At 42.8% G+C, this 25,583-nt stretch overlaps 1 protein-coding gene across 3 annotated transcripts in view; it reads right to left on the minus strand.

Moving 5' to 3' along the window:
• Nucleotides 1-473: 473 nt before the first annotated feature.
• The window catches only part of LOC114055346 (myelin-oligodendrocyte glycoprotein-like), a 30,463-nt gene continuing 5,353 nt past the window's right edge, over nt 474-25,583 (minus strand). For 2 of the 3 annotated variants that reach the window (XM_027880622.1, XM_027879789.1), the window contains 5 exons: nt 10,920-11,002; nt 10,477-10,529; nt 6,388-6,726; nt 5,269-5,304; nt 474-2,043 (listed from right to left, as the gene is read on the minus strand). In XM_027880622.1, the coding sequence (XP_027736423.1) occupies nt 1,940-2,043; nt 5,269-5,304; nt 6,388-6,726; nt 10,477-10,529; nt 10,920-10,927 (540 nt within the window). In that variant the 5' untranslated portion in view covers nt 10,928-11,002 and the 3' untranslated portion in view covers nt 474-1,939. The remainder of the gene's footprint in view (nt 2,044-5,268; nt 5,305-6,387; nt 6,727-10,476; nt 10,530-10,919; nt 11,003-25,583) is intronic. The other variant, XM_027881462.1, reaches the window with a different exon arrangement.

The following is a 25,583-nucleotide window of genomic DNA, read 5'->3' on the forward strand; positions in this document are numbered from 1 at the left end:
GACATTTGAACAGACTGCTCAAAGTGGTGGAGTCATCATCCCTGCAGGTATTTAAAAGATGTGTAGATGTGGCGCTCAGGGACATGGTTCAGTGGTGGCCTTGGCAGTGCTGGGTTAATGGTTGGACTTGATGACATTCAGAGATCTTTTCCAACCTAAACAATTCCGTGATTCTACACCTTTATGAAGTGGAGGGCTGCTTAGGTGGCTATTAGATTTTTAGAAGTCATATAGTCCTTGAGATGAGGGCAGGCAGTTCAGAACTTTAGGACCAACAGATCTACACAGATATCACCTTTCAGACTTTCTGATTGCACAGGAGCTTTGCTGATTGTCGGAACAACTGGAATACAAATAACTTGGAGACCAAACAATTGCACTGATTAAGGTTTTTTGGTTTTGGTTTGGGCTTTTATTTTTAGTCAAATTTCGTTTTGAAAAATACACAAAATCTGAGACAAAGGTTTGGAGGGTAGGACACAGAAAGACAATCACAGGATGTACAGTTCTTACATTCAAATCCTTCTGTGAAGGGGAACCCCAGCTGTTGCACTGTTCTGTACCCAGGGTAGACAAGTACCTGCTGAGCTTCACTGCAGCAATAGCACAATGTGAGCGTGGGATGTTGTCCCTCTTCCCCACCACGGGGAAAGGGCCCTTTGTTAAAAAATTCAAAGGTAACCATTCCCTTTACCTCGATGGATAACATCATTTTAAGTTCTAATTTATTCTGTTCCCTTCTTCTCTTTCCTTTGAAAGAAAAAAGTGCAAATCAAAATGACTTCACTGGAGTCCTTATGAATCACTTCCCCTGCTCGAGGGCTCAGCCCGGAGGGGTGTGTTGCAGTCACTGCTGATAAGCCGCCCAGGGGAGTAGTTCTGTCCTCTGGATGCTTTTTGGTTGTGAAATAGGGTAGCTGCAGTTCTGGCCCGAAACAAAACTTCTGCACTTTCTTGACACTGTTTGTAGCAGGATCCTTCCAACCTACAGGACCATCGAACTCTACCCGAATTGAACATTTCCAGAAATGAACCTATTTAGTTTGCAGTCAGTTACAATGATTCTGAGGAGTTTTTAAATACCTTTCTCTTCCCCCCCCCCCCCCCAAGGTGCTGTTTTTAACGAAGCTACGTTGTCACAGTAACAATTTCTTATTGCACAGTTTTACCTTAAGTATCCAACTTTTTGGTGATGCTCACGTTTGTGAGCAGTGCTTCATGACAAAAAAAAAGAGGAAACGTTGAATTCACCCTTCTAAAGCTTTTTGGCTGATTTGGACTTTGTAGTAATACATCACTTCCTTCCTCTGTGTTGATGTTTTATTAGCTTTCATCCCCTTTCTCCATCAGCTTCACCCTTCCGCTGAAGAAATACTATGTTTCTTGTGGAAAAAAAAATGTTCTTACTAATAGCCCATGACGCTTAAGAGTGAAAACAGAAGCTAAAGTTCCACAGCCTGCAGTTTCACAAGGTTTCCTTCTTTATGTTTCACAAAATGGGAGGTCCTTCCCACTTCCAGATTTTGTCTGGCACAAAGGGTGATTACACCTGCTCCTCCTTTCAGCTGTCTCTGAAGGACAGCAGATGAGATCTTAAGCAAAACGTCTCACTAAGGTCAATTATAATGTCACCCTGTAGTTTTGTGAGTCTTTTATCCTGTTATTAAAGAAAACCCACAAAATCCAAATTAAAATGTTCCCACTGGCAGCACTAAAACTGGACTCCAAGAACCAAATGGAAGAGCAGATTTGCCACCTCGGAGTTTTGCTGCCTTTGCTTTTTTTTTGGAACCAAAATGTGGGACCTGAACACCCAGTGCTTCGTCTGTTTTCAGCTACTGGTGTTTCTGTCACGTGGCTCTGGAACCCACAGGCCTGTTCTGCCCAGTGATGTCCCCTGGCGAGGAAAACTTCCCAAAGGCAAGGTTGCCTTCCCCGGTTACAAGTGCCAAACCCCCAGTGTGACCAGGAGGTGGAAAGAGAGGGAAAGTACAGCCAGACGTGGTGTTTCAGGAGGGCTTCTGGAGGGAATCTGACTCTGCCCTGAAAAATTAAAGAAAGAGAAAGTTGACGTGTAAGTGGTGACTTGACAAAAAGCGTATTTGAAGTTTGTGTGATGCGTTTTACATGAGTGCATTGATGGAAGGGTGTTTGTAGAACTGATGTGGATTTTGGCTCATTTTCAAAATTCTCCTTTTGTGTATGAGCACACCACCCAGAAAAGCCAGTCTCAAGGTACTGCGACAAATAATTTTTTCTCTGTCACAGAAAAGGTGCAGAAAGAGACAAGTAATACAACTTAATTTTCTGGATGACTAAGAATGGTTTAAAATCCTGGTAGAAAAACAGCAACCAGCCTAGGGGAAGGTGTCCCTGCCCACAGCAGGGGGGGCTGGAACTGGGTGATCTTTAAGGTCCCTTCCAATCCAAACCATTCTATGATTCTAGGATGAAAACACATTATCATTCTTCCCTCTCGGGTTCTGAGGTAGACATTGTGATTAGGAGTCCATAAATAATGGCAATAAATATTAAAAAGCCTGGGCTGCAGTTGCTTAGGTGGCAGCAGTGTTGTGTATCACTATTTGTATGTAACCCACAAGTGGATAAATTACCCTTGCTGGAGCCAGGTGTTGTACACCAGTGAAAAGAGATTTTGAACCCCTGATTTGAACAGAAGAGAAATGTTTCCTTTAAGTGTTCAGGTCCAAGTGCTTTTCTGGAAAGATCAGGCTGTACATTGTTTGTTATATCAACAGCCTGAGGGCTGTTCCTACTGCTGTGAGACACCTTTCAGTGTCTCATTGTAGTTAACTCATCACTACTCGAGGTGCTTCCCCCTCCTCTTCCTAGAAGAAGTATCTGATCCTGAAGTGCAGAGAGCAAGTAAACATTAGGTAGTCCTCAGTAACACTTTCAAATTAGGATTATAGCAAGTCTCCTGGCCTCTTGTGCCCTCTTCCAGGCCAAGGCCCTTTCATTTTTCCCAGAAAAAAAAAATGTTAAACAAGTTTTATTGACCCAGAAGGAGTCTTGCAAGGCACGCAGAGTGACAATACAATTCTGCTCTTAAAAATAACTAGATAAAATAATCAATCCAGCAAACAAGGAGAAATGGGACCAAAGGGAAACAAATCAATCAAGCCAATCAGTGTAGCCAAATGAAACAAAGCTGTTTCTGTTTTATATAAAGAAATAATATCTGCTTCTCTGGTTGACTGTGAAGTGTCAATGAGAACTAGTGAAAACTATTTGCATACAATGCCTTTGTTCTCAGCAGGTCATTTGACTTTTCTGAGTCCCTTCCAAAATAGCAACAAATAAAAACCAGATTCTCCTCCTCCCTTTCTTAAGAAATTGCTGAAAAGAAAAAAAAAAAAAAAAGAAAGAAAGGAAAAAAGGAAAAAAAAGGGAGATGTGGCTAATGATTTGCTGTAAAAGATGTTGACAACAGGAAATACTTTTTTCCCTTTTGCAAAAAATTACAGTTAGAGGGTTAGGATTTTGTTCTGTCCTCCTCCCCAAGCCCCTCAAAATCCAGCAGTACAAGAACCATCCGGTGTCAAAAGTGTGTGATTCAGTTTGTACTCCTATAGAAAAACAAAACATTTGCCCCTTGTCCCAATACTTTTTTTTTTTTTCCTCAGCAAAAATACTTTTCCATAGGAAATAGTTTATAATGGGGGAAAGTTGTTGGGAAGCTTTTGACTGATTCAAACATATGTACAACTTTAAATACAGCTTACTTATCTTTTGGTTTTCAGGATTTTCCATTGCTATTCATTAAGAAGTTTGACCCTTGATAAGTTATTATTGTTTTGTGGGAGGTAACAACAAGAGATATTACGGAGATATTTGCTTTTGTAATGTTGTAATGTTGTGCTGTGCCACTGGAGATATATGATACCATCTAGAATTTAACTTCATGTTTCTTAAAGACCTTTAAACTAGTTAGAGCACTTAGGTCCGAAAAAAGGATATTTCCTGTAATTTTTCAAGTTGTTTTTTGGTCATGAAGCACAGAACTATTGGTTTGTTGGGTTTTTTTTTGTTAGGTTTTGTTTTTTTTTTTTTTCCTGTGTGGTCATGAGATAAAACACTGTTGCATTTCTCTTCCTTAGTTTCTGTTTGAGTTTATTGTGGTCTAATCTGTCTGTAATATATTGTGGCTGAACTTGTCAAGTTAACTGTAATAAAATTACTGTTCTATGTAAAGGATCATACCTTTCAGCTGCACTGATACAAACTGCAGCTATTGATTTTATATGACAAACTGTTACAGGTTTGATACCAACTTCAGATTTTGTAGAGCTAATAAGAGTAATTTGGCTTGTAAGAAGGATTTTAAGGGAGTACTTACTGATGATGGTGGGTACAAGCTGGGCATCCCTTCTGTATTGCATTCACTCTAGAAGTGCCTACAAGTGACCTTGGTGTAGTTACCTCTCTGTAATGATTAACCTACATATGAGCATCTGCACTGTATTTCAGAATTGCCTTTGGATGAAATCTACCTTAATTTCCTAGAAGAGCTTATGTGGAGTCATTAATCGTATTTTTTTTGAATATTTATTACTAAAAGGACTCCTCAAATCTCTTGATCTGGTAGCTCAACTCTACAACTCCCTGAAAGGAGTTTGTAGTGAGGTGGGAGTTGGTCTCTTCTGCCTTGTCTCGAGTGAAAGGGCGAGAGGAAACGGCCCTAAGTTGTGCCAAAGGAAGTTCAGATTAGATAGGAAAAAAATGTCACTGAAAGAGTGATTATACACTGGAATAGGTTGCCCAGGGGGGTGGTAGAGTCACCATCTCTGGAAGTGCTCAAGAGGATGAATCTGAGTGTGGCACTCAAGGAGAGTTTAGGGTTGACTGTGGTGGATGATCTTGAGAGTCTCCTCCAACCCTGAGGATTCTGGGATTCATTCACATCGAGGTAGTTTACAAAGCCCTTAACTCCCAGAACAGAGTGGCTTCCACGTTACTTGTTTTTTTTACTGATTTTTTGGATGCCCATGCTGTGATTGTAGCTTTATGGATTAGTGACTGCTGGCACTTCAGGATTCTTCTTCCTGCAGTCAAGGTCTGCCTTAGTGGTGGAGATATTTTTCCCTGTCTGGGAGAGCTGTACTTTGCCAAACTCAGTAAGAGAGAACAAGCGCTGTAAGTTTATTGGACTTTCTCCGTTCATCAGATTTTACCAATCTTGCAAATTCAAACCAAAGAACTGGATAATCGCTCAGACACTTAGAAAATTAAGGAGTATTGCCTTACCAGAAGAAAAAGGTGTCTCCTCAGTCATACGTGGGGCTGGAAAAAAAAAAACCCAAGAGTCAAAGTTAATTGTTTGACCGTAGAACAGAAAAAGTGTACTGATAATTGATCTAAGGGCCAGTGTTTTGGGTTTTTTCCCTGAGTAAGAACACATTTGTCAAACAAACTGAAACTTTAAGTAGGATCACAGAATTAAATCAGAGACACCTTATTGCTCCCAAAAATTAGCTGATGAGATGATGGAAATATTTAGGTTACGCATTTCCAAAACTCTTCCTTTTTAATTTTGAAAACTGCAAAATATTTCACTTTGAAATTTCCTGAACAAAAGCATTTCACTTTAAATTTTTAAAACTTTTTTTCTTTAGAATGATGTGCATTAAAAGAAAGATATTAAAGGGTTTCTATTGCTTGAAAACAATTCTTTTTCTATTTTAAGCAGAATTAAATGTATATGGTTGACCATAATGAAAGTTTCCAGCTGGTTTATTCAAGTAAGACACCGTAAAAAGGTATGATTTGTTTTGATGTGTATACCCTTTTTTCTTAACTTTCTTTTTCAGCTGGTCAGCTGGTCAAACCCAATGCCCCATCCTTCTGGTGGCCATGCTGGTAGGTAGTTCAAACATCATCTCAGTTGTTTGGCATTATTCAAGCATGTGTTATGGTCTCACTCATTTTCCTAAGGGAGAAAAATGATAATTCTTGTTGCACGTGTCCAGTCTTGTCACCAGATCCAGATCTACCAGATGCAAGGGAAAAGGAAACTAGCATCTGGCTCTTTTGTCTGAAAGGTCTGTGGCCTGGACTTTGACACTACAAATCCAAAAACAAGTGCCTAAATTTGGGGAGAACTCAGAATTCATATTGTCTCCTGTGAAGGGAGGGGGAAGAGGCAGGTGGTTTGCCTTTCAGAGTCCTGCTGCTTCTGTGGATGTGCTGTGCTGAACCTTGACAGAGTCTTTTTTTTTTTTTTTTTTCCTTTCTTACACTTTCTTCCCACAAAAGCAAGGAACAGAATTGAACAGAATGAACAGAATGAATGAAAAATTACTTCAGAAATTGAAGTCATCCCAGTCAGTGGCCGTATAAGGCAGAACTAAAAAAAAAAAGTCTTACCTGAGACATTGAGTTTAATATATGATTTCTTTGTTTGATGATTCTGATCCTGTTTGTAGATGCAGGTATACTCCGCACTGTCCTGTAACTGGACATTGGAGATCTTCAAGGAAAGGTTGCCGTGCTTCATCTGGTCCAAAAAAAGGCTGGTTCTGCCACAGAAATGTTTGTCCTGGGACCCCAGTGAATCCTGCCCTTTCTGAAAAAAGTGCACTATCTTCTTGTCAATCTGCCAGTAGAGCATTGACTTGGAAAAGATCAGCTCTCCAGGAGGGCTGGTGGTGCAAGGCAAAACAACAGTTTCTCCAACAAATGCATGGTATATACTTTCTTGTTGACCTGGAATGAAAAACAGACAACTTCATCAGTGTGCAGCAGACATAGGGACAACAGCTTTCCTATAATTTGGCTTCATCACATGATTATTGCCACTCTTCCTCCCACTTCTTCTGCTCCCAGCCAGGCAGGAGTCCAGACATGCCAGGATCGAGCGCCCAGCCACCTGTGCAGTAGGACAGATGTTGCTATGTGCAAGTTGCCTTCACTTTGGCAATGTGGTTTCTGATTGAACTTGTTTCCACTTGCCTCCTTAGCTGGTGATTTTTCTCCCAGCTTCTGGGGATCTTAGTCTTGAGATCAAGGTGTCTGATTTGACTTTAACAGGTCAGTTCACAAGAGGAAAAGGGGATGCAGGGAAGTGAAGATGGGCACACATGATTCAAAAAGTTCTGGTTTTGTAGGAAGTCTGGCTGAAATAAAAGGAGAAGTGTGAAAAGTGAGTGCTAGACCAGCAGGAGAAAACTCCTGGATGGGTTTGGTCTCCCCCAATTCCCATTGCTTGGCTTTCAGATCGTGACTCCCAGCTTGCAAAGAATGTGCTAGAGGCCCCCATCACCCTTCTCCTGTGAGATCTTGCAGGGGGTCTGACAGAACAGGGCTTTTTTTCTGCAGATCTGGCTTGTTGTACTCTTGCTTGTACCTGTTCCGTGGTCTCTCATGCTTTGGCATTATTGTCCAGTAGCCCAGAAAGAAGAGTCTGTCATTTCCACTTTATCTAAATGACTTTTCCAAGGCCTTGGGGAAACTTTGTAGGTTTTCTAGATGAAGAAAGGTGTTACCAGCCTTGCCAACCAATTCCAGCACATGCAAGAGCCAGGATGAGGATGGCATGCAGGTCAACACACAGAGGGGCACAGGCAGGGCAGGCAGCCACCTGCACATCACTTACAGACACTGTTCATTTAATAAATCTGATGCCAATTATTATTATAAATTCTTCCAAGTTAGTTGAAAGCATAGTAAAACTTGTACAAGTGGATGAGTCTGCCACAGGGCTATGGAAGAAGGTTTGTATGTATTTATAAAGCATAGACAGGTAGGTATTTTCAGCACAGAGTGTGGGCTTAAATGAACTTCTTGACCAAACCTGTTTCATAAAATGATTTTAGAAATTAAAATGCAGATGAATTAATTTGGATGGAAAAGTTATCCCCAGCAGGGAGCAGAACAAAAGCAGTGTGAGTCTGTGATCGTGCCAAGAAAAAAACCCTAAAGTTCACAGTGAAACAACTCAATCTGTTTTCATGGCCAAAGTTCTGTGAAGCACAAGGGGCAAGTAATATTGAAACAAATATTTTTGGTCACAATGTGGTCATTCCTGTGTTCTAGGCTTGCATCAGCTCTCTGCATATATTAGGCTCAAGACGAAAAAGAGTCCCAGTTTCCCTTTGAAGTCAGTGGCTCATCAGCCAGGGCTCAGCTTGTCACATGCTCAGGCCTCTGTTTCCGTGTCAATCAGTGTCTGTTTTGAGGCTTTTTTGGTGTCACGCTGTGTCCATTCAGACAGACAGAAAAGCAGAAGGAAAAGTATAACACAGAAAGCTGAACCTCAGAGCCAGCTAAGCGTCTTTGATTAAAATCTGTATCACCAAGCATCTGCCTTCCTTAAGTTTTCAGATTTTTCGGCTGAAAAATCCCAGTCTGGCTTCGCCCAGCAATGTAAAGTTTTAGCTGAAAAAACCACATATCTCCAGTGCAATTTCTGGTTGGTGGTGGAAGCAGAGTCACCCTGAGGCAAGGCCGTGTCTGAAAGCAGATTGTGGTCATGGCTGACCATGGTTAGATAAACCACAGTGGGAGATGAGTGTGCCTGGGGCTGCTGCAGGTGTTTTGGAAGCAATGGAACAAGTGAACCTCCAGAAGAGCTTTCTGGTGGGAAAAGCCCTTTCCACAAGATGCCTTTAGGAGAGAGGGTGCTTGCAACATGTGCAGTTGCACATGGATGAAGAAAATATAATCTTTACATGAGCAGAACTTGTAGCTCTGTTCAGAAAAATGGACAATGAGCATTTTCTTAATGAGCAAAAGAGGGAGAAAGAGCGTGGATCCTATCTGCTGATTGTGGATGCTTCTAAATTTCATACTGGTTTTGGAAGTGTATCTACTTGCTTTTGGGGCTTTTTATTCTTTTTCTGAAGCTGGAGGACAGCAGTACATAGCATATGAGCTTATCACAACCATTCCTTTCCTCTGTACAATCCCTGTAACACTTGTGATGATTCTTTAAACTCCCACCCTGCCCTACACTGCTTTCAGCTGGTAAAACCAGGCCAGCAGGAGCTGAAAAAAAGGAGGCACTGCTGAAATTTGCTGGGACAAAAGCAGGTGACTGAAATCTGCTGTAATGAGTTGCTTAATGAGCCTACAGCTGCACAAGGTCTTTTGTAGATGGAGAGAACAGACTTCTGGGTACAAGTCAAGTAAGTGTCCTTCTGGAAGCCGCTCTTGAGAAGAAGAGTGAAGTCATGCAGAAGGCTGGTGATGTTGTGTTAATCTTCCCATTGAGGCTGTTGATGTACCAGGAGATGTGGAAGTGGGAACCTCCTGGCCAGGAGTCTGAAGCAACCGTGCAGTGGAGGTGGTGGCAGCTGGATGAGCAGCGAAGGAAGCAGGATGAGAAGTGCTCACCTGACCTACTGGGTAAGCTTTGCATGCAGAAGGTGCAGGTCTCTATTGTGGAACAAACTGTGGCACTCAGCTTCCACTTGCAGTTTTAACACTTGAATGCCAAGTGAGATGAGTTTATTCTTTTTTTTATTATTGTGTGTTTCAAATATTGCCCAAATGTTTAAAGCTATCAAGATGAAGTTGAATGGGTCAATTTAACCAATCTGTAAGATATCTACGATGAGAAAACACTGCTGCTTCAGCATCCAAAGTGTGGGTGCAGGGAAGCTCACAAAGACTGGGGTTTTTTGTTCTTCTCTCCTTTTTTCCCTGAAGGTTACTTAGGTTAATAAATTTTGTTTATTAGTTGTATATTGCTTCTCTGTGGAGACTCATGAGAGGTTTTGCTAAAAGTCGGTTGTGCTTCCAGGAGAGAAGGGGAGATGGGTTCCAGATGAAGTGTGACCTCCTCAACCACTGCAGCATCTGGTAGGTGTGAGGCACTTCTGAGCAAACAGGAGTCTTGACCACACACAGAGCTCTTACTACTGCTGAATTTAAACCTCAGATAAGGAAATTGCAGGGAGTTACCCCTGCACCTCGTATAAAATTCTCTCCCCAGCACAGACTAGTGGGTCTCTTTCTTGGGGAAGATTAGATCTATTCCAAATAATGTCAGAAACCCAACTCTGAAAGAACTTGGCAGAGCATGTGCAAAGGTTTAGGGAGAGTTTGCTGCTGGGCTCCAGTCCTTTTGCTTCCCTTGTTATGCCTGTAGAGAGCTTGGTATCTTAATGAGTTTAAATACAAAACCAGATCCAAGGCACTTGGTTGCAAAGGATGAGATTCCAAGCCATGCTTAATATTATGGAAATGGTAGAGCACTTTTAAGGATCTGTCAGGATAAGCTTTATAGGTAAAAGTTTGTGAGTCTGAAACACCTTAACTTGGAAACTACTTCTTTTGGATACAGAGGTTTAGCTGAAGGTTATGACCTATACTTGCAAACCTTGGACTGTGATGAAATGCATGCAAAGCAATGCACGCATTTGTTTTGTTTTGCTCCAAAATTCTGTTGGCAGTTTGTGTGTTCACATATAAATACTTCTGCAAATTCCTAGGTGTGTATTATAATTTATTTACCTCTGGGTAGAGACACAAGCAGCAAGCAGGCAACCATCCAGAGTGCAGTCTCCCTAATGAGAGAGAGAAAGGTCAAATGCTTTGTTAGAATGCTAGAGCAGAGATCAAAGACCTTTTCTCTGGTGTAATTTATCCTGCCTTTCCCAACTCCTTCATCTGTGAAGATAATTTGGGTATGAAGGTGGATGGATTAGAAACTCTGCCTTATTCTGTCATCTAGTCCTGGTGTGGGTTTTACCTCCTTCCTGAGGTTTCTCAGTGGTTGTAATAGGATGGGGCTTCGGCTGCAAACACCTGACCCCTGGCTTGCATTCCCATGTAGACAAAGTTAATTGCATGTCATCACAGTTTGCTCTTGGGATTATTTTCTGTTGGCAATTAAATGAAATTTCTTTGCTCCCAAACCTCAGCTGTTTTGCAGCACAAAATAAAGCACAACTTACCCTTTCATTTTTGTGCCTTCCCAGCCCTTTGGGAATCCGTCCCTGTTGGGAGCTTCACCAGGCGCTTCAGCTGCAAGTTGTGTCTCTGCAAAAGAGTGAATGGCTCTTAATTTTTGTTGTTGTAAGCGTTTCTTATAGAAGAAAATAGGTATTTTACCTGTACTTCACTTGCTGTGGTTCAGTCTGTTTTCTTTCACTCTGTGTATGTAAAACATGATGTATTATTATGTACACTGTGTATATAATGTGTATACATATTGTATATTTACACTGTCTGTGTATCTGCATTCTGAATCCACTCTTGCAATACAGAAAGTGTCTTTTCTTGTGTAGGAGGGATGTGAGTCACAAGCCATGCACTGACTAGCCTGGAGCTTCCAACCCAGCGAAGGGATCCTTGTTCTGTAGCCAGCTGAGATCAAAGAAAGTGATAAAACCTGATGGGTCTTGCATTTATTAGGAGGTGTAAACACCATCCCACAAACTACCAAATACCACTGAAGCTTGCGTATCTACCAGCAAAAATAACAAGCCTATAAGGAAAATGATGCTTAAAAGAGATTTTTTTGAGGGAGATTTAAACAGGTACTGTCTCAGGAAAAAATCCAAAATGGAACAGGCGTGGAAGCAGGAGGAAGAATGTGGGTTTTGGGCTTTCTCTTGCCATCCTCGTAGCATCTCATGGCTTAAGGAGTACAAATATCTGAGTGATTGTTCCTCCATGTGTGCTCCAGGATAATGCTGATGGTGGAAGCAGTGGTTTTCCCACTGAGGAAGCTCTATATGGGGAAGGTGCTGGGCTTCCTGGGGTAGGCAAGAACCAAGACCTGGATTTTTGTGTTCCTGCCTCTCTCATTGTGGCCAAACCCTGGTTATGCTTCATTTAACAGCCCCTTTCTGATACTCAGTGCAAAGCCATCTGCCATCTTTGGCTTCTTTGGCATTAAAACCAGTGTGTCCTCTGTGTTTTTTATGAACTCCTGTGGTTGCCTCTCTCCTCCTTAGAGGAGGTTATTGTTTCAAGCAAGGGTAAAAATTTATGGAAAGTGAGCTTATTACATATGTGTTTCCTTCCTGCCTACCTTCTGTAAATGGAATTCAGGCACTGATGACCCCTTTTATCACAGAATCATAGAGTCATTTAGGCTGGAAAAGACCCCTGAGTCCAAACTTTGACCAATTACCACCTTATCAAGAAACCTTTCCAGGAAGAAATTCCTCCTGAGGAAGTCTGAACTCCTAAAAGTGATGTCGTTCTTCTGAAGGGGCAGTCATTTTCTTAACAGTCATTTTGATTCTGACTCAAGAAGAACATGAAGGTTTGTGTCATTGCTGTTGGCTGCTTTACTCCCACAGAGTCCCTGTGGGGTTTTTGGTTCTCACAGATGCTTGTTCAAAACTTTTGGATCAGGGAACAAGTGGGATCAGAGTTGAAATATCAGACTGCATGTGAATGTTGAGCTCTCTTGTCATCCACGTGCTGTTGTTACTTCCCTGCTGAAATTTAGGCTTGTGCATAAAGAAAAAGCAAGGCAGGTCTTGCTTTAGGAAGCGGTGTCTAACCGCAGGAATGCTTCCGATGGGTGTAGCTGGAGGACCTGACCCTTAATTTAGGTTAATTCAGTGCTGTTTAGTTGAAATAACATTTCTTTCTGGTTTGAGCAGACTCTGCTTGGAACAAAAGTGTTTACACTGAGTCCATAGAAGGATTTTCCTTGGTACCATAAAGGGGAGATCTGTTCCTTCCTGTCTGTTCAGGCGGTGTAAGATATTTCATTCACCATATGAATAAGAATTTGACACAACTTCTATTATTTAACTTTTTTTTTTTCTTTAACTGCTACTTTAGGGGTTTAGGAAACTAACCATCTTTTTATTTTTTTCTTTTTTTATATATATTTTTTTACAAATTTAAAAGGTGACCCATTTATTGTTCATTTTAATCGGACAAAGGAATTATTTAGGACTTTTTCAGAGATTAAAATAATTAACTGAGTAAGGCTTTGTAATGAATAATCACTTCCTGAAGAATTAAAATGCTAATTAATAACTATTTAACACACTACCCGACATGAAATTATTAAGGCATTAGTGTAATTAAAGCATATGGTTAAATTGTACAACTGTGATCTTCTTGGAAATCCCACTTCTGCGTCATATGTGCAAGGCTGTTTATTGAGCACATTAGCTCAACCTGCAATAAAATTAAATTAATCAAGTGAGGCAAGTGATCAAATGCTCCCAGTGCCTGTAGAATAGCAAGGCTTTGTGTCCCAAAGCAAACTGATTCAAGTTATCTCTTTCCAGTGCAGGAGAGATGGGGGAGAAAGGGTCTGAATGCTATTGTTGAGGTCTTTATACATTCACTGGAAAGAGTGATCATTCTGGGATACAGATCAGAAAGTACCTGGGAATTGGAAATCTAGAGAAGGATTGAGAAGGTTTTATGGTCTGATGGGGGAAAGCAGGGGGCTGAGCAGGGAGGGTGCTGCCAAGGTGGAAGCTTCTCATTATGCACCTGGTAAAGCTTGGTAGCTTAGTCACCGGTAGTTTCTCCAAGTATGAGTTTTTCTTTTTCCCCCTCCCTCTCTTGCATGCCTTTGGCTTTTGAAAACAGATTTATGCAAGCTGACTGTTGTTACTGATGCTTGTAGGAGGATGGGGGAGGTGCCTTTTTCCATGACTTTGTGAAATCCTGAGTGTACCCTCAGCAAAGAAATCTCACTTTCCTTTTCCTTATCCACATCAAGGCAACCTTCTGTCATTTCTTTAAATGCTCTCCACTGATGCAACCACCCAGTCCTTTTGCCTTCAGGTAAAAGCTACTGGCTAATAGAAAGTTAATGAATGAGCTTGCAAGCGGAAATTGCAGTCTGGTCTCTTAGAGAAAGGTTTTATGATGTGACAGTCTGGTACCGAAACTGGGTGATTACTTCTGTTCTTATCTGAAAGCAACCTGTAAACAATATGAAGCATCACTTACAAGCCTGTCCTATAATTAGTTCAAGGAGAGGTATTTAAGAGATCTTGGAGGGGGATATAGCAAAAAAATGACAGTGGCTTTCTCTTTTAGGGTTTTAGGTTTTGAAATTACCCTAATTTGAAAGCGATCTTCTGGAAATTTGTGGGCAGTGGCAAGGGAGCGTTTTTGTAGTTAACCACTGTGTGATCCACCCACGTGGCTCAAGGCAGTGGGAAGAAGTGCTCTCTGCTTCCTTGGGGGCTTGCCTGGAGCTTCAGGCTGCAAAATGTGCTGTGGTGACAGCTGAGTCCTGGGCTGGGATCCTTCCCTTCAGGTGCACTTGGTGTGGGTGGCTGGTCTGGTTTTCACGTTTGTTTGGTTTAGCCAAGTTTATAGTTGTTGTAGTCCTCTGAACTTGGCCTTATCTGCTGTGCACTGGAGTTCTGTGTACTCTGTCCCTGCTCCTTCTCTTCCCCACCCTGTGCTCCAGTCACATCACCCCTGCTGTCTGGAGGTGGTGGGTGGGGTGGTGCCTTCGGGCTTGCTGTGTTTCCCCGTGCAGCTGGAATTTCCCACTGCCTATTTAAGGCTTATCGTGGGCCGCAGTCAGGATCTGGGGACTGAAAGATTATCAGATTCCTATCTAATCTGAAAAGTTTTTCCTTCTCAAGGATAACAAAGGAATGAGTGATGGTGCGTGACTTGCTCCCAGTGGAAAGCTGTAAAATCATGGAATCTTTAGAGCTGGAAAAAAACCTTCAAGATCATCAAGTCAGCCCAGCACCACCATTGTGTTCCCCCCCCAAACCACGTCCTCAAGTGCCATGTCTACGTGTTTTTTGAACACTTCCAGAGACAGGGACTCCACCACTTTCCTAGACAGCCTCTTCAGTGCCTTACAATCCTTTCTGTGAATTTTTTTTTCCTAATATCTTATCCAAACCTCCTCTAGCACAACTGGAGGCCACTTCTTCTTGTTCTGTCACTTGTTACCTGAGAGAGGGAGCCCCCGGTGGTCCAGGGGAAAATTCACTGCACTGTCACTGCAGAGACCCGGGTTCGATTCCCGGTCGGGGCCCCTCCCCGGGCAGATGGAGCTCGTTAGCCCGTAAGGCAATCCATCTACGTCCTGAGGACCTCGCTGCCACCGTCCAAGCGTGCTTGGCCCCGGCAGATGAACCTCAGGATTAAAGGGTGGGCTCAGTTCCGCGCACACTGTGTCTCACCTAAAAAATCCAATGCGCAGGCTGGAAGGTGGAAAGACCTTCCCCGGTTCTTCGTTCGCGAAGAGACTGGCCCCATTACCTGAGAGAAGAGGCCACCCTCCCCCCCCCTACTTTGCTACAAACCCCTTTCAGATAATTGTAGAGAGCAATGAGGTCTCACTGAGCTTCCTCTTCTCCAGGCTGAGCTTCCTCAGCTGCTCATCAGACCTGTGCTCCAGACCCTTTATCACTCTGTTGCCCTTTGTTTGCCTCACTGTACCACGCAGAGGTGCTGCAGCAGGAACTTACACACCCTACCCTGGCTTTTAGTAAATAGTTTTAGTAAGGAGGAATTTATCCCAATGTATAGGAATAAAATATATGGGAGAAACAGAAATTACAGTTTATACTGGATCAGTTTCCAGGATTTAAACATGAACATCTCTCCCAAGTTTTGAAGGAAAATAGCAAAATTCTAGATGTGTCTGGCCAAAAAGGGGCTGTGTGTGACCTAGCACGCTTGGTAAACTGGAAGGCTCGGGAAGCTAGACTTGGTTTCAGAATAACCTTTTTAAATAGGTTTCAGACTAAACTGCAGTAGTTTGTGGCTTTGTGAAATGGGAAGGGTTTTGTGGCTCAGGGGGGGCTGATGCTAAAAGTGGCACGTTTCATTTCAAGTTTCGGAGGGAAGGAAGCACGCTCTTGGTATGCAAGTGAGCAGAATTCAACACTGGGCAAATGATGCCGCAGCCTTCTGGGTGTTTCATGTTAAGTCTGGTCTGACTGAATTTTCAGACGGTCAAGATCCATGACATTCGTATTTCCAGCTGCCACTTCTGAGAAATTTTGTGTTTGTTCTCTGCTTGATTCCCTTGGGCAGAGGTCAGTCCAAGAGCTAGAAGGATGTCTGCACACAGATCCCAGAGGGGCACTGTCACTGCTGCCTGTGGGGTCGGTGTTAGGCAGTTTTACATGACATCTGTGTGCAATTTTCAGTAGTGGGCTCTCATCCAGTGGTCTTAAAATGTGCTTTATTCTCTGTGCTAGATAACTTTTGTGCTAGATTGAACAGCTGGCTTTTCAAGAGAGCGCTGCTGCTGTAGGGCAGGGCACTGCCTATGGTTTGCATCCTTCCTGTCGGAAAGGCTCTTGGCACGGGGAGCAATTTCTCACCTCTAAATCCCCAGCAAGTGTTCCCAGCCCCACCTATCCCTGTCTTGCACATCTAAGGATTCCTGGGTTGGAATGCTGCATGCCTGACACTGTCTGGGCGACAGCCCAGGAAGTACAGCTTGGCAGCACATGATGTTATCCCCACCCTTTACCTGGTCTTGTGCTCGTGGGTGAGACTTAATCCCTGTGACTAGTGGTGTGCCCTTTTGTGAAACTCATGCCCTTTTGTGAAACTTCTGGAATGAAACCAAAAAGTCGTTGTTCCTTTTTGCAAAGCCTTTCTGACAGCTCTCCCAGAAGTTCTTCTTTTTTCTCGATTCCTTTTTGCTCTTCTGAGAGTTTCCACTGCTCTTTATCTGTCAGTTCCAACAAAATGAATAAATTATTCTTCTCAGGGATAAAGATTTGTTCTTTCAAGAGATTACAGCTGCTTTGCTGCCCTTCCCCTGCCTCTCTCAGGTACCTACACATTAATTATTTTTTTTTTCTTTAGCCAGTGTGTCAAGGGATATGAATCCCTTAGTATAGCTCCTCATAAACCAGATACAGACATGATGAATCAAAATGGATTTAAATGTATGGGAAATTTTTGCACAGTATGGGTGTGGTTGACAGGTATTTCTCCATGCTCTCCCATGTCTGTGTTGTGGCCTTTTCCTCCCACTATAGTTAATAATTGCCTTAAAGGGTTTTGTGCCATCTGGATTAGAGATTCTCTATGTGAAATAATTCTTTCTCATTGAAGATGAGGATAGCAGCCTAACCCTATTGTTAGTCTGCTACTTGTAGAAACCTCCCTGCACCAAAATGTCTCTGCCTAGTTTAAATTTCTGCAAATAGTTTGCAGCAGCTTCTTCATTCAATGGGCAAAACTCTTGAACTTGCATCTAAAATTGACGTATCATGATTAATTGAGCTCTTCCTTTGTTACTGAGCTCCCGCAGAGGGACAAGGACTCTGTGGCACATGCACAGCTAGACATGTACAAGGCTGGTTCAGGCTTCTTGGAAAAACAGAGTAAAGAGGTTATTGCTGGTAGAAATCATGGAAAGGACAGAGCAGGGCTAGTGGCTGCCAGAGAGGTGACAGAGGGTGCTCCCTCTTGCTGCAGAGGGATGAGCACTGAAGGAGCAGAGCTGCCTCTTGCTTCCCAGCTCCAGGCAGACACCAGCCCCTCTAGTTCATCCAGGCTCTGGCATTGAAGTGAGACTGTTTTGCCTGCATCTCCAGCTGGGTCTGCTGTCCTGCAAACGCTGAAGCAGGCGTGTTGTCTGACCTGGGCTCTCTGCCCAGCACCTCGGGTATCTCAGCAGCCTTGACTTCTTCCGCTGCTGACAGCTGGTGAGTCTCTAAAAAACTCATAAATGTGATTCCTTTTATCTCTGTTCGCTCTCCCATCCATACAGACCCCTGACAGAGTGCAGCTGAGGTGCCATAAAACTTAGGGAGGATACAACTCTACAGTAGTTGAATTACTGAACACTGAGCGAGAACCCAAATGGTTGGGTTTATGATGAACAGGATGGACAGAACTCTGAGCAACCTGGTTTAGGGAAGGTGTCCTTGCCCAAGGCAGGGGGTTTGGAATTAGATGATCTTTTACAGTCCCTTTAAACCCAGACCGTCCTATGAACAGTACTGAGCTACTTGTATTGTAAAGCTCCAGTGCATTATCCATTTTACAAGTTTGTTGTTTTCTCTTCAGTCAGCAGTTACCTTTCACACCAAGCCAGGACTGCAAAACCCCCTTGGTAAATGTTATCAGTCCCAAGAAGGAAAGAGGAAAACTCCCTCCCTCGGAAGTTTTGTGTTTGTGTGGTGGATGTAGTCTGATCACAAGGGAGAGGGAGAAAGGGAAATTCTTGGGGAATTTCCTAGGAAGCAGAAGGGAAACTATTTCAGGCTCAAGAGACTGCTCTGAGCTGACAGAGTAGTCAATAAAATGCCTCTATTAGTTTTGTTTGATGCGTTGTCTAGGAGGAAGTGTGTCATACTAATGCCAGAGAATTTCTATTCTCCAAAATTACTTTCCAACCGAATACTGTGAGAGCAGGGAAAGTCCTGACCTCCAGGTGCTTATTTTTGCCAGCAACAGGCTAAAGGACTACCAGTTTCTCTTCTGGATTGTGACTCCTCTCTCCTCTTAGCTATTTTTAATTTGCACAGCATAGAACCTTTGAGACGATGCTATTGTCAGTGATACATACATACAATTCCACCAAGACTCCACAGTCAGTTTATTTTTTCCTCTATCAGACCTATTAGGACAATGCATCTCACCCCTAACTTGTGATGCTACAATCAGCTGGATTTTTTGTTTCCTAACAGGTGTGAGAAAAGGAAAAGAGTTGGATCAAGTTCAGAAAATGTTTATTTTTGTTCTCTAGGAAGCAGTTAAGTATTGATGAGCCTCACAGGTAAATGAGGTTAATTATTAGCCTATGTTATTGTAGTTGCCATGTTGGACAGGGAAACACTGGGAATGGTGGGTCTGAAAATGGAAGCTTGGGATGCTAGAATGAGAGGAGAAAATGAAACTGAGATTAACCAAGACTGGTGTAACTTGTCTTGGCTCTTCCTTAGAGAATGATGTTCACTGGTGACTGAACTGAGAGTCCTGTGCCAGGCCCCTTGCTGAGGGTTTGCACACCTGAAAGATAAACTCTGATAATGGCTCCTCTGAGCCAGAGAAACCATCTGAGTCACCTTCTGGGTTTTTCTATTCGGCTACATAATGTGGTTGTTTGAACAGGTATATAAGGAACTGTTCATCATAAAGACCTTATAAACCTGGAACAAATCCTGGGGACCAATAAATGGGTTTTAATGGGTTTACTGATGTCAGAGCTACTGAAACAAAAGGAGCTGGTCTCTGCCTGGGCTGGTCTCTCTAGGAGCATTGCTCTGTTAAATCAAAAGTGAAGGTGTCTGGGTTTTATTTGTGGTTTGTTTTCTTTGAATTCTTGTAAACAGACCTGCAGCTACAACTTGTGAGAACTTTTTGAGGATGGAGGAACTGTTCATGGAACAACTTCTTCCGAGTAATTCACAGCATTTACCCAGTACCTTTGGTGTTCTAACAAAATATCTCTGATATTCCCACAGGTTCTGGTGGCACCTTTCACTATGCAAGGGAATAACAGACAAACACAGTGAATGTAAATAACTAAGACAAGGAAAAGCCATTTCCTTCTCCAGGAGCCCATCTTGGCCATAGTTGCACAGGGTAAAGCACAAGGTACTCATGGAATACCTTGTACAGTAAAAAGATGAAGTCCTAATGGTTCAAGGATTCATGAACCACTGACAAAAATGAGACAGAGTTGCCAAATATTGCAGGCTTAAACCTGACCCCTCCTCCCAAAGGAAATTGCCTTCCCAACCACTGTTTTTTGAAAACATTTACTAAGCTGAAGCCTACACAGTCTTTTAAAGGTAACTGCTCTGCTATCAGAGCAAAAAGTTTCTGGTTGCATGGCTGTGTTGCACCCTTGGGAATGTTAACATCCAGTTAAGTTCTGTCCATCAAAGATGGACACAAATAGGATCCTAAACAGAAGCCCCTAAAAGCTCCTGTCAGCACTTCATGCTTGGTTTACTAAGCTGTAAATAATTGTTCCAAGCAGAGAACAGCCATACATAGAGTCAATGGGATGTGCATACAATATATACCAGTTATTTTGCCCAGGTGCTGGAAGACTGTAGAATATTGACTTGATAGCTGAGGTTCATGTGTTTATTGTCTGAAGGAAAGACCTTGAACAGTCAATTTGTGTAAGTTGTAAAAGGAAGAGTGGGGATCATAAGCACTTCCTGCAGGCCCTCTACTCTGGAATGTTTCTCAGCCTTCTTAAAGCTTTCAGATCTTAATGTTTGGTTCAGATTTAGTTCAGCCAAATAGTTTTCTCTCTGAAGCACCCATCTCAAGCACTGTGTGCATGATTGGATCTTGTCTCATTCTTGTCCCACCAGAAATTTCTGTCATTAGTGCAATAGCATTGCATTTTTCCCCCCAGTCTACAATCATGACCACACAGGGAGGTGCTGGCTGCTTTTCAAAGGAAAAAGCTTGGGGTTTGGAAGCACAGCGAACTCTGTTCTTTTAAAGCACTCTGAAAGACCGCTTTTGTTTGCCTCCTAGAGATATTTCTAATCAGAACCATGGCGAAAGGAAGAGGTGGCATCCTCCCCTCTACTCTTTCCTCACAACATTACCCTGTTCTTCCTGCAGCCATCTGTGTCTACAGTTAATTTCCCCATGCTGACTGCTCTCTCCTTTAGGTGTATGTGGGGAACATGTCTTTAGTTTACTCTTCCAAAGTGAAATAGTTCAGTTATAGTGGAGCTCTGTTAGTGAATTGTCTCCTTTCCACAAAGGGAACTTAGCCCAGTTGTAGCCACATAACCATTTCACCAGTTACTGTGTTGAATACCAGAGAGCACAATACTTGCCATTTGAAAGTAGGACACAGCTGAATGTGGGCTGGAGGTTTAATACTGGAAAGCAACCAGATGTTGTCAGGCTCATAAATGCTGCCCAGATGTCCTCTGTTGCAATAGCATCTGGTGGTCACTTGATAGAGGACAACAAGGTCATCCCAAAGGGCTTTGGTGGAGGTCACTCTAAATATGGCCCTGGGCAGAAACAAAGTACCTTAGCAGTGAGTCACTGGATCAACTTTGCACAACTCTTCTATAAAGGGAACTTGCTGGCTATGTTGCCAGGCTGCATCTACACCAGGGTAGCTGCTGGCATCTCTTTTCTGTAACTCAGAGTGCACCAAACTTATTCTTTCTCATCGCCAGAGATCCCAAACAGAACTTTTGTATGCCTTTGCTGTTTTGAGCGTGTTGGGAAGTAATGACTTGAAAAGAGAGAGGAGCATCTTGTGCAAAACCGCAAGATTTCATGCTGTGAAGTATCAGCCTGGCCTCTTTGTGGTTCTACACTTTCAAGATAGGAAACCCCCTGTGAAAGTTTAGGTGAACTTAGTTTTACAGTTTGTTTTCAACTAGCCCTGAAGTGGAAGTTGAGGGTGTGAAGTGCACAGCCACAATAAGGCTTGCAAATTCACCAGAGCATTGCACTGACCTTTCCCCAGGTGACTGTGCCCTTTCCAAAACAGCAACGTTTAATTTGACCAGTGCTGTTGAGAAGTCTTGACAGTGCTCTAGTAGAAGCATCCCTCGTATGACATCTCCCTGCTCCCAACACACACGCTTATCTCCCTGGAATGCCTGCTCTTTCCTTTCCATCGGTTAACACCCTGTAAAATACATTCTGATGCTGTCTCTCACCAGGAATTTTTCCCTAGGATGATCCTAGCTGCTTCTACAAGGGTGGAACAGGTAGTAGCTCCACTGTTATGAGCTCTGGGTAGCTGGAGGAGCCTGCTTGGTCGCTACGGTGCCTCTGACACAAAGCTCTTCTTGCACGGCAGCAAGTGCCTGTGGCACATCTGTTTTGGCACCTTGCAAATCCTTGGCTGGAGCTGTGCACAAGTCATGGGGTTTTGCATCACACAGATAATAACTGTTCTTTGGAAATCCAGGAAGAAGTGGGTTGGAGTGTTGGAGTGAGTAGGTCTGTGCCACTGATTTTTTGAAAGCGCTATTAAGTGCGTGTGTGTTGTACAGGAGCAAATTGCTCCTTGGCTGCAGGATGTGCCTTGCAGTATAAAGGGCACAAAGATGTGTCAATTGTTCCAGCCATATCAAAAATCAAGGTGTGTGTGTAAATCTCTAACATCACCTTACAGCTTTGAATCTTTGTGTACCTTCTCCAGGAATTTCAGAGAACCAAGGTAACTTGTGAGGCCATCCAGAACTCAGAAGATGGTTATGACTGTGCAGAGGCAAGGCCAGGCTTCTCAAACATTTCTCTGTTCACGTATTCTACAGTCATGACACAAACTTTGAGAATTACAGTTGTGATAATTCTTGAACTGTTTACACTCAAGCTCTTCTGACAGTCTCTGCTTTAGTGATCTCTTAAGGTGTATATATACCCAAATCAGAGACAAGATCTTGGCTTTCTGTCATATCATACACATTGAGAACTGTAAACACCAGTGAACAGCCCTGTTTTCTGTAAGTGAGAGCAAGACATGTAAAATACCAGGTGAAGGAACTGTTTCTGAATGTGTGAGAGATCACTGATTGTCTTTGGGTTTCTCTAAGAACTCCTAATACACTTTTTAAAAATAATACTACCTCCCTTTATTCAGTTCTTGCGGAAAATATGTTTAAAATCATAGGCCAAACACTTTATCCATGTGCAAGTCCAGGGGCAGGACCATATCTGGCGATATTCTCTGGCATCTTGTAGAACGCTGTGGATGTTTTGTTAGGATGAAAAGAATGTCCATACTTGCATGTCTCAAAGTACTTGTGAGTGTTTTTCCACTACAGCTGCTGCTGCTAGATAAAACAGTGGATTTTCTGCTTTGCCATCAGAATCTAGGGAAGTAGACCCTTCCAGGGAGATGTCTAACAAAGCTGTATCTGGGAGGATTTTTGTCATTGCAATGTGCTGGTTTTAGTCTAGACAGATGTAGCAACTGAGTGAGTCTTCCTGTTGCTGGGAAGACTCCCTGTTCCCACAGCTGGACTGTCTGAATTCACATCCTCTCTTGGCACTAAAACTTCACGGAAACCCATCTTTTCAATGTGCCCAAAGCTTGAGTGTTCTGAGTGTTTGTGGTAACAGATGACAAGACTTGGGGCCTCAGAAATGACTAAGCTTGGAGTGAAAACTGTATAGAAACTTTCTGATTTGGAAAGGCAGGATTCCTTCTCCAATTTGTATTTGCTTACTGGTAAAAAGAGCTGATGCATTCAGTGAGAAGTTGAGTTGATTGAGCTCTGATGGGAGTGTGGCAATTACCTGCTGCTTACCCAGACTGCATCTTGAAACTTCAGCTGGGGCAATGCTGGGAGGAGGAGTGTTCAATGGGACTTGCTGTGCAACCTTACTGCATCCCTGACCCTCAAAGGAAAATGGATGTAATGCCCTCAGATGAGAAAGTACAAAGTGCTAATTGTCCTTGGGATGTCATCATTGTGCATAGTTTACTGGCAGCTGCCAAACATCTTGGGGACTCATTAGAATGCAGGCAAACAAAATATTTTGTTTGGATCTTTAGAGCGCTGTTGAATGGCATTAAACGTTACAGCTGCCCTTTTTTGCAGACACAATGGTCCATTGTTCGTGAGAATATGTAATGGAACAAGATCCTTTCTTTCTCCCCTTGCTGACACTTTTGTGGAAAGTTAACTAGTAATTATTAGGTGTGATTTGTCCTGTGCTTTAACTGATAGTTGTTGAACAAGGTAGTAGCCTACGGGTTCAACCCAGGGGAGAAATCATTTGTAGGAAGCACTCAAAATATGTTAAGTTTACATGACCTAGTTTTAAAGCACTTCCTCAGAGCACTCATGGAAATCTTCTTTAGATGATTTCATGCTTGTAGTTCAAAGCCCTCACATTCCTGTCCTGTGACCAGATGGCCTTGTTAAATTTGTCTCTTTACAATGCCTCAGACTTTGAGGACCTCAGAGCTGACCTTGGCACTTCTAGGACTGTTTATTTAGAGGCCTGAATAAGAGTATTACATGTTGTTTTTATAATCCTTCATTTGAGCTGTAAACAGTCATTTGCGAGTTAAGGTTCAACTGGTAGCTGAAGGACAGTGAACACCTTAGAGCAGCTCTGAAGCAGATCACAGGTTTTAGAAACTGAAGCAACCCTATTTCTAAGCAGTCATTCAGGGATGGCAAAATGTCTGAGCCTTGCAGCCCCCCAGGTTCTGGAGCCACCCAGGATGAAATATTTGCCCTTCCCTGTACAGGGTAAGACATGGGATGTCTCTGACCTGCACCTTGCTGGTAGTGAGTCAATGGTGACCTTTGCCATGACTGGTGTTAACTCACTGAGCTCTGTTTCTTACAGCTGCTTCATCCCAAAATATCGTGCACCATGGGCTGCAAATGCAAGGGGGATTGGAACTGAAGTAGCACATTTACATCCCCTGTAGATGTAAATGTCCCCTTGACACGAAGGCTATTTCTGGGTGGAAACTTGTTCATGCCTCACTCAATACAAAATAACATTAAGGGAAAATGGGAACCAAGACAATAAAACTGAATTTTAATCAAGGCTATCGAATTTATATCCTTCTCTTGCTTTCTCAGATGTGTGGAGCACGTCTGTAGTTGGACTGAGGCAGGGACACTTGCAACTGTACCAAGCCAGCAGAGCTGCATGGACTTAGACCAGCTTGTGCATGTCACTTTATATCTGAGCTGAGTTCACCTGAGTTCATCACAACTTCAGCTGTGAGAGCAGTATTTGGAAAACACCTGTAATACAGTGGTTTCGTTCCATGACCACCATGAAAACTGCAGGTGCAGTGAGGCTTTAGAAGGGTGAAATTAATTGTGTGGAGGACAGTCTTCAAGGACAGAAGTTTCCCAGGAGGAAATTCAAAGATCCCCCAGACAGACCTTACCATACAACCCTGCTAGCTCTTTAATTTGGTACTTTGCTTTTTGGTTTAAGAATATTAAGGCTTCATCCAGGCACTTGTGCTGCAGTATCCTGGTGTCATAAAAGGGGCTTGTGCTCAGCAAGGCGCTGCTGCTTTCCTTGACATTAATAGATCCCAAATGTGGGCTGAAGCAATGTTTATGGAATTAAGCTTCCCCAGAGCATACTTATTGGATGGATGACAGCTCTAGTACAAATCAACACACTCTTTTCTGCTTCATTCCTCTGTGGTGAGTGAAGAAATGGGGGAGGACGCAGTGAAATGTGTTATAGCAGGGGGACTTAAATGAGGCTTAGTGACAAATGAAATGCTGACCCCTGACTCTGTAGCTTGGCACAGCTCTTTCCCAGCCTGTCTTGTTGAGGAGACCTTTCCAGGAAAACCTTTTAGCCTTAAAGCTTTTAATTTCTCCTCCCCACCCCTCACTTTCCCAGCAGGGGACTTACAGAGTAATAGAGATGCAACACAACATGGGAACCCCAGGGAAATTCCATTCCCATCCTCACATGTTGTTGTGGCCTTTCTTGTCAAGAAAAATTGTTTCCTCATCTCAAACAAACAAAATCTATCCATAAAAGAATATAAATTTTGCTATAGGAGACAGTAGGAGCTCTTATAGGTTCTACTCTGGAACCTAGCAGAAAGGAGCATTAGATTCCTACAGGGTCATGCCCTGTGTTCAAAAATCTCCCAGAAATATAACTCCAATGCCAACTATAGTTCTGCCAGCTGCAAGGAAAACTTGACTTGCACCCTGAGTTGTCAGAAACATTGC

The sequence above is a fragment of the Empidonax traillii genome, unplaced genomic scaffold (genome assembly GCF_003031625.1).
Source record: "Empidonax traillii isolate 1590-97213 ecotype Southwest subspecies unplaced genomic scaffold, ASM303162v1 scaffold1:size7828297, whole genome shotgun sequence".
In the NCBI taxonomy this organism is placed as follows: Eukaryota; Metazoa; Chordata; class Aves; order Passeriformes; family Tyrannidae; genus Empidonax; species Empidonax traillii.